We start from the raw sequence: 15,061 nt of genomic DNA on the forward strand, positions 1-15,061 counted from the left end.
ATATATATATATATATATATATATATATTATGTTCCAATATTTAATATATAATGTTTTCAACAATATACAATGACTATTATTTTTACAAACCCTATGGATCAAATGTTAGATCACTTATTTTTCTCCCTTAGAGTTAACTGCTGTCTGGCATTTGTATTGTAGTAAACACTGCACGACTGAATGAACGAGTGATTTTAGGTGCATCATATGGCTGAATGTGTAAAGCAGTCTTGCCGCTGACGCTCATGTTTTCTCCTGCATGACAGTGAGATGTCATGATACACATGAGCAGAGGCAGCAAGCCCAGTTTCCATCTTCTCTTCCCAAATTTGACAGCTGCTCTCTGTTGATGTATGAGAAAGTCTCCTGGCATCATGCTTACGTTACATCAGTGTACACTAGATATTGAACAAACAGATCAGATTTCATCTTGCAAAGATGCAGACATTGTTACTGTATGCAGTGTGCTCAAGGGTCTCAAACTTTTTAAATATTTGATGATTTATAATCTCTTTGATGCCATGAACTCTCCTCAGAAGTGCTTGTAAGTGCATAGATCTGCAAAAAAAAAAGATTTCTGAATGAGTTTTTAATTAATAAATAGTCGTTTTTGACTTTTGTAAACTTATATAAAAATCCCTAAAATAATATTTTTCTAAGAATTAACACAACATAAGACTTGTTTTTATAGATTGTCTTTAAAAACTGGCAGGTTTAGTTAAATACTTTAAAACAAGTGGAACAATACAAGACCAAATACACTTGGATAAAAGATGCATTCACTAAAAAATAATAATAATAATATTCACTACTGGTGAAAAATCGAAATAATTCAGATAATTATTTTAAGAAGATTAAAAAAAATTTTTTTTATGTTTCTGAAAGAAGTCTTTTCTGCTCACCAAGGCTGTATTATTTAATAAAATATGCAGTAATATTGTAAAATATTATTACAATTTTAAAAAAAAGTTCTTTATTTGAATATATTTTAAAATGTAATTTATTCCTGTGATAAAAGCTGCTAAAAGATTTCAGCAGCAAATATAATATTTTAATATAATAATAATAATAAATCAAAATATTACTGATTTTACTGTAGTTTTCATCAAATAAATGCAGCCTTGGTGAGCAGAAGAGAGTTATTTATTAATTAATTATTACAACTTTTGACTAGTTTTATATATACATATATATATATATGCATGCACACACACACATTCACAATTCTCAATATTAACTATTAACTACGACTTTTCCTTCAGTAAACTCATAATTTGCTGCTTATAAATAGTTAGTAAGGTAGTTAAGTTATGTAGAGTTATGCAGGCATTAATAATATGTTTATAAGTATAAACAGCCAGTATGCTAGTAACATGCATACTAGTTAATAGTAGGGGTTGAAAGACTTCTGATTTTTTTAAAGTCGACTTTTATGTGATGAAAGTCGAGTCGAAGTCGACTAGTCGCTGATGACGTTATTAATGAACAAATAAGTCTGGAGCTGTGATAAACACCTTGTGCACATGCAATAGAACTGTTTTTTTTTCCGGACCAATAAATGAAAACTCTTCTACAAGAGACTTCTTTCAAAAATGTTTACCATTTTTACTGACCCCAAACCTTTAAACAGTTGTGTATGTTGTGACCAAGCATGATCATGACACTTTAGTGTCTTTCTCTAGGTAGATAAAGAGATGGAGGTGGATGGTGATGTGGCCAGCATCTTGAGCAACTCCAGATTTTCTGGAGAATTTACATTTCAGCATCAGGGGCTGAAAACCTCCGGCTCTGGAGGATGCTGGGCCAAACCCAAGGTAAGTGACTCATTTCTTACCAGTGTGTTAACATGCCTCATGTTATTAGTCTTGGTCTATATTCAGTAGGGGTTGAACGACTTTTTTAAAAGTCGACTTTTATGTTATGAAAGTCGAGTCAAAGTCGACTAGTCGCTGATGACGTCATTAATGAACAAATAAGTCAGTTCTTTTGTCTTTGGGTCGTTATATTTCTCACAGATTTCTGCTCGTTCTAAATCAGATACAGATAAAGTAGCAAAGTAAAGATTACATTCATATGAATGCATTAGTGAGAGCGATTGCGTGTGTGAATTAATTCTACCTGGCAGCGTCTCTCTACTAGTAGTGAAGCTGTGGAATTTAGTTATTAAGGAATATATGCTTGAACTTTTCAGTTTCTATTCTATTCAGTTTCAGTTTTAGTTTAAATACTTTTCGAGCATCCAGTAATATAATCACACATGTCTTGTGGAGCGCTTTCAGAGTATGCATTTTCGATGTGATTTTATGATAGTTGTGCATTTGTTAGACTTGGGAGCAGCTCTGATGTTCAAGTGTCTCAATTGTTTTTCACAGCATCTGAGCGTAGAATGAGCATGCGAGGCGCTCAGCGTACGGCGCTTTGATCTAAACTCAATCAACCAGAGATTCAGATTTCAAAGAGACCTGCTGCCTGCTTCTTCAAATGAGTGTCTCCCTGAAATGAACCCGAACACCCCCTCCGCCGCTGCGATATTTAGGGTATTTCCCGCTCATCTCGTTGAGAGCGGCCGAATGCAGCTTGTTTTTGGTTAAAGAGTTTGTTGCGCTGATGGACTGGGTCGATCAGTGAAGGCGTCCTCCCAGCCTCTGATAGAGACGCTGATTACACGGATGTTGCTCTTGTATCTGATCTGCCTTTTTTCTGTTCCCTGTGAAATAATGATGCCCCAGGACCCCAATTATAATATGCAGATCGGCCAGCAGTAATTACAGAAACCGCTTGCCTGTCATCTTCATCCCAGAGAGGCTGCGTCTCTCATCACAAATGCTTTTGTAAAGGAAAAAACACCAGAGAAAATCTCATGGATGCATTCAGCCTCCAACAACAATCAGACACGAGTCTGTAGATAGACAGGAAAAAGACATGCTATCTATCTATCTGTCTGTCTGTCTGTCTGTCTGTCTGTCTGTTTATCTGTCTCTTTCTGTCTGTCTGTTGTCCTTTCTGTCATTCTGTCGATTGTTCTATTTTTTCCTGTGTTTTCTCTTCCGCGATCGCTGTTCTGACTCAGAGGAGCTCATTCGCTGCTCATCTGTCAATCATATTACGTGTTCATAACCCGCCCTGTCTCCGACGACGAACGTGCGTTTTACACTTCCAGAAAAAACATTTACAGGGGTGAAACATGAAGCTAAGAAACACGCCATTACAAGAGTATATGATTTGTATGTGATTTTCATGAGATTCTGCCTATTTATATAACAATACAGTGTGTTTAACGTTACATGAGAAATGCTAAGCAGGTGTAGCGATTAGCTTGATAATATAAAAGGCTACAAATAACATATTTCTGCAACATTGTATGACCAAAACCCTCATTAGATCGCAGGTTATTACAAACACTCGACGGTGGTTTAAAGTGAGTAAAAGCATAGTATAAATGTTATAAATTGTCTTATGTAGCATGATGCTACAGTGTGAATGGTCATGTAACACACGTTTTCCTTGATGCCTCACCAGAGCCAATCACCAGCACTTGATTTAGGCACATCAACCTCACTGACGTTGACGAGATTAACCCCTTAGGTATCGAAATTTGGTACCGAACAACAAGACATGTTTCGATACTCGATAGTATCGAGGCAATTCGGTCGGTGCCTAAAAAGCATCGAACACGATACCCAGCCCTACTGTGCACTAGGGAGTTCTGGGTGCTTGTAGATGGTTTCCTACTGGACTGAAGTGAAAAGAGTTCAGTCTCAAGTCTCAGTGATATTCTGGTCTTTAGATTTGACTCAGATTGTTAGAAACACTCATCGGTTTGGCACATCAACCTCACTGACGTTGACGAGATTAACCCCTTAGGTATCGAAATTTGGTACCGAACAACAAGACATGTTTCGATACTCGATAGTATCGAGGCAATTCAGTCGGTGCCTAAAAAGCATCGAACACGATACCCAGCCCTACCGTGCACTAGGGAGTTCTGGGTGCTTGTAGATGGTTTCCTACTGGACTGAAGTGAAAAGAGTTCAGTCTCAAGTCTCAGTGATATTCTGGTCTTTAGATTTGACTCAGATTGTTAGAAACACTCATCGGTTTAATGATAACAGAGTGTCATCTTCATATTCAGATGAGAGCTGGAATTTCAAACATTACTAACTTTTTTAAGCAGCAGTATTAATACATATATGTATCAGTCTGTATTTTAAGGCTTTAATTTGACTTTCATCACTTTTTTTATGTGAACGAAAGCATTAGCTATCAGTCAGTCATCAGGAACTGTCATTCTCTTCATCTCTTCATATATTAGTTCATCACGCTTCATGATATCAACTCATTTTACGCATTATGAACAAATGCCTTATCTTCAGGCCGTGATCGGAGCGTGCATGGATTTCCCAGCATGCCTTTTGTCTGGACGGAAGTCTTGGGAACCCCCCGTGGGTTTGACAGCGGCCCTCAGTGCGTCGGCGGCCGTTTGAATGGGATTATGGGTAAATGAAGAGGCGCTCTGGAGGAAATGGTTAAGAGGATTTGGGTGTGTTATTAGCCATATGTGGAAGGATTCTGCTCAGCACGTCTTCATTTCATACAGGGCTCGTTTGAGCAGAACACGCAGAGAACCTGACATCACATGTGTTTAGAGCAAAACTGGACAGGAACTCTTTCACATACTAGATTTTTTATGTATTCACACTACTGTTCAAAATACTTTTTTAGGTTTATGAAAGAAGACTTTATTTGATCAAAAATACAGTAAAAACAGTACAATTCTGAAATATTTCTACAATTTCAAATAACTGGTTTCTGTGTGAATATAATGTTGAATATGAATATAATGTACAAAGCTGTATTTTCAGCATCATTACTCCAGTCTTCAGTGTCACATGATCCTTCAGAAATCATTCTAATATGCTGATTTGCTGCTCAAGAAACATTTCTGATTATTATCAATGTTGAAAACAGTTGTGCTGCTTCATATTTTGTAGAAACTGTGTCTTTACTGTCACCTTTGATCAATTTAATGCATCCTTGCTGAATAAGAGTATTAATTTCTTTTAAAAACCCAAACCTTTGAATGCTGAAATGAGTCTAATTTTGTATTTTATTTTATTTTGTTCTCAGATCTCTTCAATATCTCAGTTATTTCTCCAAAAACGAGATTAAGTAGAGAACAAATGGAACTGATTGATATCTGATGCTTTTATTCACACGAAATGCCATCTAAGTCAAATGAAAGTCAATTTTAGGAAAGAAATCACACATGAGATCTCTTTAATACCTCATTTTTTTCACTTAGTAATGCAGTTAAATGGAGAATAAAAGGAGACCTTTGTTAACATCTCCTGTTTCTTCTAGAGTTTCAGAAGAAGCATCTCAAATGCATCCTTGCTGAATAAAAGTATTAATTTCTTTTAAAAACCCAGACCTTTGAATGCTGAAATTAGTCTAATTTTGTATTTTATTTTATTTTGTTCTCAGATCTCTTCAATATCTCAATTATTTCTCCAAAAACGAGATTAAGTAGAGAACAAATGGAGCTGATTGATATCTGATGCTTTTATTCACACGAAATGCCATCTAAGTCAAATGAAAGTCAATTTTAGGAAAGAAATCACACATGAGATCTCTTTAATACCTCATTTTTTTCACTTAGACAGTAATGCAGTTAAATGGAGAATAAAAGGAGACCTTTGTTAACATCTCCTGTTTCTTCTAGAGTTTCAGAAGAAGCATCTCAACAGTGTCTCAAACTGTTCACATTTGCCAAGATACCAGTCTGCAATTATAAGATCTCAATATAAACTCAAAACATTTCTCATCAAATGATCTGAGCTGCTTTTCACATTCATTTTATACTTCTATACTCTTAACTGTTGACTCATTTACATATATTTTTATTTCTTTATAGAAATTGTAGGAGAAACATCTTAATACTGCAATGAAACGTAGCTGAGACTCTATGAAGTCTGAGCCATGAAAGTGAAACCTGAGCAATAAATGTTATACCTTACTTAAAAACTTACTTGTAAGGTCTTGCTGTTTTATTTATTGAATCAATCCCGTATTTATGAAAGTACACATTTCAGAAATGTACTCCAATAATAGTTTTATTTACAACAAAATTTCACATTGAATTACATGTGGAAATTTGAAGTATAAAGGCTGAAATATAGTGTTGTATAGTATTGTAATATTAAAGTATATCATAGTATTTTCTTGTAAAACGTACTTCAATAATCTTTTATTTGCAACTTTATTTGCAACAAAATTTCACACTGAATTAAAAGTGAAATTTTGAAGTAGAAAGACTGACATATTTATAGTTTTGTAGTATTTTAGTATGAAAGTATATCATAGAATGTTCCTGTAAAACACAAATAATCTGATTTATTTACAGTTTTATTTACAACAAAATTTCACATTGAATAAAATATGAAATTTGGAAGTATAGAGGCTGAAATATTTATAGTATTTTATTATGAAAGTATATCATAATATGTTGTCAAATGAACTCCAATGTTTTATTTACAACGAAATGCCACATTAAACTTGAATTAAACTTGAAATTTTGAAAATTAAACATGAAAGGCTGAAATATTTATAGTTTTTTTTTTTTGTAGTATTTAAGTATATCATAGTATTTTCTTGTAAAACTTACTCCAATATTTTAGTTTCAAGTACACTGAAAAAAAAAAATGATACTAAATTTTTTTAAGGTAAGTGGTTGTAATCAATTTATTTTCGCTAAATTTAAATAAACAAATTTAGTTGACTAGCTTTCAGCAAAATTCGTTTATTTAAATGTAGCTAAAATAAATTGATTGCAACCACTTACCATACATTTTTTTTTAGTAAATTCAATGAATAATTTTTTTAAACTGACAGTCACCACTGATAAGCTACTACTAAATATTGTAGAAACTTAATTTCTTTAAAGTTGCTTTGCAACGATTTGTATCGTGAAAAGCGCTATACAAATAAACTTGAATTAAATAGAATTTTTTTCAGTGTAGAAATACTAAAGTATTTTTAGTGTTCTATAGTATTTTATAGTAATTTAGTATTGTAGTATAATACAGTCTTGTCTTGTAAAACATACTCCAATAATCTTATTTTAATCATTTTATTTACAACTCTTTTCAAATCTTTGTTGCGGTTAACATCAAGTTTGTGTCGTTCAAACCCTTGATTAGCTGTGAAATCTCGGAGTCTTATATCTGTAATGTCTTCCAGGGACTCGTCTCTTCCTGTGGCCGTCTACGGTCAGGTGTGAGCGAACGCCAAGCGCTTTCTCTTTGAAGTGTGCGCATCATTTCCTGCAGGGCTGTAAGGGTTGATAAGAGAGAGTCCCGCTGCTGGAGAAATGATTCCTCCACACTGATTTGCGCTCGTTCTGACGCCGTCTCTTCTGCGGGCCGGCTGAGGGGGGACTGATATCTTCTAGGCTTTGACGGGAAGGATAATTGAATTGTGTTTGTCTGAAGTGGCGGATGAGCTTGTTTCACTCACCGGGTCAGTCATGGGAAACGCTGCACTTGAGTGTTTCGCTCATGCACTTCTGAGAACAACTCTATCCGGTGGCGAGATGCTTGTTTACTTGCGATAACTCTCTGAACGTTCGCTGATAACTCCGGATCTGATGTTGGCCGTTCAGGTTGATAGTGTTGGGCGTTTTCCAGAATGTTATCTGAGATGATAACGACATCTTGAAAAAAGAGAGAAGATTGAGTTATTCGCTTTTCTTTGCAATCCAGATCGGTCTCAACACAAATACGAGGTGTTTGGTCTTCGTGTCTTGAGTTGTTAAAGAAGTTCCACTTGTATAATAGTACAGAGAAGATGATTAGATGTTAAAGGGATCGTTTACTCTCAGCCTCATGTCATCCTGCATGACTTTTTTCTTCTGTGGAACTCAAAAGGAGATGTTTTGCAGAATGTTCATGCTGTTCTTTTTAAAATAAATTGAAATTGAAGCCCTAAACAATGACACAGAAGCACCACTAATGAAGTCTTTTGCATTATATTTCAGGTCTTCTGAAGTAAAACGATTGCTTAGTTGAATTTTGAAATTTGAATTAAAATTCTCAATTTCATTCACACTAGTGTTCAGTGTAAATTTTCTGTGTTAGTTTTTTTTCCAGGTTTGATGCAAGGTTATTATAGTTATACACTAAAACTTAAAACTTAAAAACGTAAATACTTAAGTAACATTGGTTTAAAATCATGATGTCAAATGTCATTTGTTCTCAACATACTTCTCATTTATGTCTAGTCATTTTAGTGATACACTTTTCCCCACATATTTGAATTGAATATAATTGTTTCAACAGAGTGAAAGTTTTTTTTTCTTCTCTTAAATACACTGTATCTATGGTTGAATTAATGATGAGTTTAAAGATTAAACTAAGTTTTTTTTTTGTTTGTTTTAAACAGCCTGAATTTAAGGCAGAACTGTCACGGGTCAGCAGTAGGATTGTTAGGACCTTATTTGAAGCAGTCACTCATGTTGAAAACGACGCACTTCATCTTAACTAATCTGTGTTTGTTGTTCCGCAGCGGTGTTCACAGAGGTCCCTCATGACATCACGGCACAGAGCGGACAGGACGTGGAGATGGCCTGCTCCTTCAGGGGCGCGGGATCGCCCTCCTACTCGCTGGAGATTCAGTGGTGGTACATCAGGAACCACAGAGAATGGACCGACAAGCAGACATGGAGCACCAATCAGGTACAGGCTGGAATTACCCATAATGCAGCGTTTGTGCTCCAGACGTGAGTGATTCTCAAATCATATGTGTGTGTGGTTGAGGAGAGGAGCAGTGCTTTACTAAATGATCAGAGGAACCGTTTGCACCTGCTGGACCAGAAAACAGGTGAAAAAAATCCCACAGACGCACATGAAGGAGGAACCCGAGCCAGAACTAGAGACAAAAGGGTGCGCTTTTTACACCTGACAGAAAGAAACCACCTAGCAACAAACAAGAACACTCTAGCAACCACATAGCAACCACCCAGAACACTAGCAACCACATAGCAACCAAGAACACTCGAGCAACCACATAGCAACACCCTGGCTACCACATAGCAACCAGGAACTCTCTAACAACCACCTAGAATACCATAGCAACCACCCAGAACACCCTAGCAACTGCATAGCAACCAGGAATACTCTAGCAACCACCCAGAACACCCTGGCAACCGCATATCAATCAACCCCTAGAATACCCTAGCAACCGCATATCAATCAAGAACACTCTAGAAACCCCCTAGAACACTCTAGCAACCACTCAGAACACCCTCGCAACTGCATAGCAACCAGGAATACTCTAGCAACCACCCAGAACACCCTGGCAACCGCATATCAATCAAGAACACTCTAGCAACCACCTAGAATACCCTAGCAACCACCCAAAACACCCTAGCAAACGCATAGCAACCACAAACACTCTGATAACCACCTACAATACCTTAGCAACCACCCAGAACACCTGAGCAACCACATAGCAACCAAAATCGCTCTAACAACCACCCAGAACACCCAAACAACCACATAGCAACCACCCAGAGCACTGTAGCAGTGTTGCAGTCAGAGATGGAAAGTAACGAAGTACAAATACTTCGTTACTGTACTTAAATAGATTTTTCTGGTATCAGTACTTTACTTCACTATTTTTTATTTTTTTATTTTTCACTCCTTACATTTTTATACAAATATCTGTACTTTCTACTAATTACATTTTCAAACCAGGCTTGTTACTTCAGTTTAAATCTGTATTTTCGCCATAATAAACCTCTAATAAATCATGAATCGGTTAGTCTTGACTGGCAATGCTCCGATTAGGCTCGTGTGCGCTCCGCACCTCTGCCAAAAGCTTTGGGTCAGAGTAATCAGTGCGAGAGACTCAAGAATGGTGGAGCAGAGAGGCAAAACTACTGATCTGTTCAGGACTTCAAGTGCAGGTCAGTTTCATCTGTAAATAGGCTGTAGTTTTGTCTTTGTTGACTTTATAATAAAACCATAATTAATTTTCATAAGGGAAAAATATGACTCATGATAACGCAATAACATGTTCAATATTATGATTTTTCTATAAAGATATTGTAATGCTGTAGTTATTGTAATTTTGACATTTAGGCAATTTAGAAAATATAGTTATTTCGCATAGCCCCAGCCTAAGGATTTTAACCTTTTTTTATGTGATGGCCGTACAAAAAATAGTGTTGTCCATGGTTTCAGAATTTGTTGTGGGTGTATGGGAATGCCTGGATGAGTGACATTTTTTCCCAGTCTGGCCCTGTTCTACACGCCTGGATACATTCATTAGCTAACAAAACTTGAAATGTAAGTTCTTTTGTATTAAGGTATTTATATGACGTGAGGTCCCATTACCCGCGTGACACTAAAACAGGTAGTAATGGCTACTTTTTACTTAAGTACATGTCAGAGCCCATACTTCTATACTTTAACTTGAGTAAAAAAGTGGAGTCGGTACTTCAACTTTTACCAGAGTATTTTTAAACATGAGTATCTGTACTTCTACTTGAGTGAAGGATATGTGTACTTTTGCCATCTCTGGTCCGTTTTAGGTAGGTGTGGCTGACTCTTAACTTTTATAAAGAATATCTCTTTGGATTTGAGACTTTAGTCTTTGCAACTTTACAGATCTTCTTTATGCACCAAGAGCTTGTAACACTCCAAAGAGAAAGGAAAACATGAAATCGCATCATATGACCCCTTTAAATTTGGAAGTGGAAAGACAAGAATTGCGATACGGCTTAGTGTTATGATTAAACAAAGTGTTGCTCATATAAGTCAGCTGCTGGCTGCTTTGTGCCCTGCCGTTACCGGGGAAACAGCTATATTTCTGCTGTTCCGAAAGCGCCTCCTGCTGGCAGAGAATGAATGGACGTTTTCAATAAGCCCGTCTGCTGTTTCTATTCTGACCAATGTGAAAATCAACCTGTTTTTACGCCGCAAACACGCAGAGTTGTAAATGTGAACTGGTGGATCAACAAGAAGATAATGGTTTATAAAAATCTAAACAATTGACAAGACAGTAAAATATATTTATATGTTATTTAATTAATATAATGATTGGTAATAAATGTTTAAATTAATATAATAATTGATACTTTTGACTCCATTTTCTTAAAAAATGTTTTAGGCTGAAATGTGAAGTTTATCATTTTATAAACCTTTTTGTTTTTGTAAAAACCTGTATCTGAACTCTAAATCATGCTTTTTACAGTCATTTTAATTTTATTTGTGCAGGTCTTAAAAAAGGTCTTAAAGTCTTAAATTGGAGCTTAAATATCCTGCAGATACCCTGGTCTGGCAAAACCCATCAGTTCATGTTTTTAGGTATATAATTGTCCGGACCTCGGCTGGTGAGGAGGGTTCATTACTGGATCTCAAGCAATTTTAATTGAAGCCCCCTGCTATAGATTAAATATACAGTGGCCATACAGTCAGTTTGGACACTTAAAACGTTTGAATGTCTGCATTATGTATCAAAATATCACAGCAGGTGTCATTTATTGTAAAGAAAGATGCACAATTAGACATTACAAGCAAAACATTTGACAAAGACATTTGTTGGGTTTGAAATGAACAATAGATCTTGTGTTGACATTGAAGACTAAAAATCATTAGAACTAGAATCATAAAGTGCTTGATTTTATATCTAATTCAGTGATATTCAAACATTTTAAGTGTCCAAATATGTTTTAGTGCTGCTGTGTTATTAGTAAGTATATTAGTGTTATATTAGTAGGTATCAGGGTTTCTTTAACTATGGGTGTGTTTGATCCTGTGGACTTTTAGAAGATTAAAATAAAGCCTTAAATTAATTTGTCTCCTAATAATGTCCAACAGTGGACATGCACAATTAATCAAAATAAAATGCAATATGGCTTAGTACAATTAACATATTGTGGACTGTATTAATTAAATAAATATAAAAACATTAATATAATTATGAAAAATTAAATTTTTTTTACAATTGGTAATATTTCTTATTTTGTTTAATAATTTAATTTAATAATAATAATAATGCTATTATTATTAATATACTCATATTATTATATAATCACAAAATGTTTTGGCAAAAATGTGCACCATTACAAACAAAGCACAGCAAAACTGGTGCTTTTTTCTTTTCACAGTTTTTATCAGGAAAATTACAATTCAATTTTTTTCACACTTTTTGCATTATTTGACGAAATCACAGCTTGATTAGAAATAATGCATAATAAAAAATTTTGTTCTTGTGATATTTACCTTGATACCTTTTTTTTTAATAGTTTATGACTGAAAGTTTGGATCTAGAACAATAAATAAATAAATAAATAAAAACCTAAACACAAGACATTTAAATAGTAGCAAGAATAAATGATGAAGGCCTAGTTAAATGTTTCCAAGACCGTCACATAATGAAAACACATTGAAATCTTTTAGTTTTAATAAAACCACAGGGACATAAAAGTGGCCAGAGTTGAAGGAACACAAACATGAGGTGAGCAGAGGAAAAGAGAGGAGAGGATACAGCGGTATTAATGGACACGCAAGTCTGCAGCAGGTAACAGTCCACACAACATTAATCACAACCAGTAGAAATAGCTGCAGCTTCCCAAGACACCAGAGAGAGAGAGAGAGAGAAAGTGAGTGGGAGAGATTGCAGGGCTTCCTGCTGTGAACTCAAGATGCTTTTTAATTGGATGAAGGGATGAAAAAGAGGGACATGGAGAAACTCTTGCTCACCTTTGCGTCATGTATTATTCATGAAGGGCTCTTGAGGATCCGCCGCGGCCAGTTAAGATGGCATGGTGCAGAACCAACATCTCATTCCAGCACACTGGACTTAAGTGGCATTGTGTGTGTGTGTGTGTTCGAATACCCTGCTGCTGTTTGTTTCAGTAACTACATTAGACACATTAATATTCTCTATAAAAGGGCCAAAATTAAATGAATAATTCACCCCAAAATTTAATTTCTTTTTTACATTGTGTTTGCATATAAATGTGTCTTAGCAGAGTGTGGACACAACCAGCCTACACTAATAAAAATCCATTCACTCCTTTTCTTTATGTCCCCAAAAAACCTAAACAGTCTCAATTATTAAGCCGTTTTGATTTTCTGAGCAATATGACATCATAATGCTCAGGCCCCGCCCATGACTGCTGACGGACTGTCCTGTATTAGCATATCTCCGCCCTCAGCCGTTTTCTCCACCCTCGAGCAGCTGTAGCGTCAGCAATGTCTCGTAAGCAATGCAGGTGTTTTGTAGTTTGATGTAAAAGTGAACACAAGAGTCTTCATTTTCTCCCGACATCAGAGTAGGGGTGTGCGATATTGACAAAAAATTATATCTCGATATTTTATGGGATTTTATCGATAATGATAATTAGACTATATTTTGCTGAGTGTGTTATTGTGCTGGTACCTTAAGGACTGCCGAAGACAGCTGACTCCTAATGTTTTTAATATTCTTCATATTCTGTGTGGTGATCAGTTCATACTGATAGAAATTAATCTTTTCCAATAAGTTTAAACTGATTTTTGCATTTTATGGGCATTTTTACCTTTATAAAGCCAAAGACCGTCACATAATGAAAACACATTGAAATCTTTTAGTTTTAATAAAACCACAGGGACATAAAAGTGGCCAGAGTTGAAGGAACACAAACATGAGGTGAGCAGAGGAAAAGAGAGGAGAGGATACAGCGGTATTAATGGACACGCAAGTCTGCAGCAGGTAACAGTCCACACAACATTAATCACAACCAGTAGAAATAGCTGCAGCTTCCCAAGACACCAGAGAAAGAGAGAGAGAGAGAAAGTGAGTGGGAGAGATTGCAGGGCTTCCTGCTGTGAACTCAAGATGCTTTTTAATTGGATGAAGAGATGAAAAAGAGGGACATGGAGAAACTCTTGCTCACCTTTGCGTCATGTATTATTCATGAAGGGCTCTTGAGGATCCGCCGCGGCCAGTTAAGATGGCATGGTGCAGAACCAACATCTCATTCCAGCACACTGGACTTAAGTGGCATTGTGTGTGTGTGTGTGTTCGAATACCCTGCTGCTGTTTGTTTCAGTAACTGCATTAGACACATTAATATTCTCTATAAAAGGGCCAAAATTAAATGAATAATTCACCCCAAAATTTAATTTCTTTTTTACATTGTGTTTGCATATAAATGTGTCTTAGCAGAGTGTGGACACAACCAGCCTACACTAATAAAAATCCATTCACTCCTTTTCTTTATGTCCCCAAAAAACCTAAACAGTCTCAATTATTAAGCCGTTTTGATTTTCTGAGCAATATGACATCATAATGCTCAGGCCCCGCCCATGACTGCTGACGGACTGTCCTGTATTAGCATATCTCCGCCCTCAGCCGTTTTCTCCACCCTCGAGCAGCTGTAGCGTCAGCAATGTCTCGTAAGCAATGCAGGTGTTTTGTAGTTTGATGTAAAAGTGAACACAAGAGTCTTCATTTTCTCCCGACATCAGAGTAGGGGTGTGCGATATTGACAAAAAATTATATCTCGATATTTTATGGGATTTTATCGATAATGATAATTAGACTATATTTTGCTGAGTGTGTTATTGTGCTGGTACCTTAAGGACTGCCGCAGACAGCTGACTCCTAATGTTTTTAATATTCTTCATATTCTGTGTGGTGGTCAGTTCATACTGATAAGTACTGAAATCCAATAAGTTTAAACTGATTTTTGCATTTTATGGGCATTTTTACCTTTATAAAGCCATTTTTTCTAAAAGTGTCCATTATCTTTTGAGTCAAATTCTTACATTTAATCAGGGAATTAGAATAAGACATTTGGGCTGTTACCACCAAGCAAATTAAATCAACACAGAAGCTGCATCTGAAGTGGCATTTAGATGTATTTACACACATGTATTTTGTTTAATGCAAGACATGAATGCATTTAACCTGCAATTACAAATGCATAAATAATGTTTTGATATATTAAACATAAAACGTTGAATACTGATATTGGAAAGGATTTAAAACATGAAAAAAATCAAAAGAAAA

At 35.8% G+C, this 15,061-nt stretch overlaps 1 protein-coding gene across 1 annotated transcript in view; it reads left to right on the forward strand.

The window, feature by feature from the left end:
• Positions 1-15,061, forward strand: part of LOC107727137 (V-set and transmembrane domain-containing protein 2-like protein) — a 55,360-nt gene that overhangs the window by 37,264 nt on the left and 3,035 nt on the right. Inside the window, exon 2 of the mRNA XM_016536920.1 lies at positions 8,564-8,733. Coding sequence (XP_016392406.1) covers positions 8,564-8,733 — 170 coding nt within the window. The remainder of the gene's footprint in view (positions 1-8,563; positions 8,734-15,061) is intronic.

Source organism: Sinocyclocheilus rhinocerous, unplaced genomic scaffold (genome assembly GCF_001515625.1).
Source record: "Sinocyclocheilus rhinocerous isolate Xijiao unplaced genomic scaffold, SAMN03320098_v1.1 scaffold7084, whole genome shotgun sequence".
In the NCBI taxonomy this organism is placed as follows: domain Eukaryota; kingdom Metazoa; phylum Chordata; class Actinopteri; order Cypriniformes; family Cyprinidae; genus Sinocyclocheilus; species Sinocyclocheilus rhinocerous.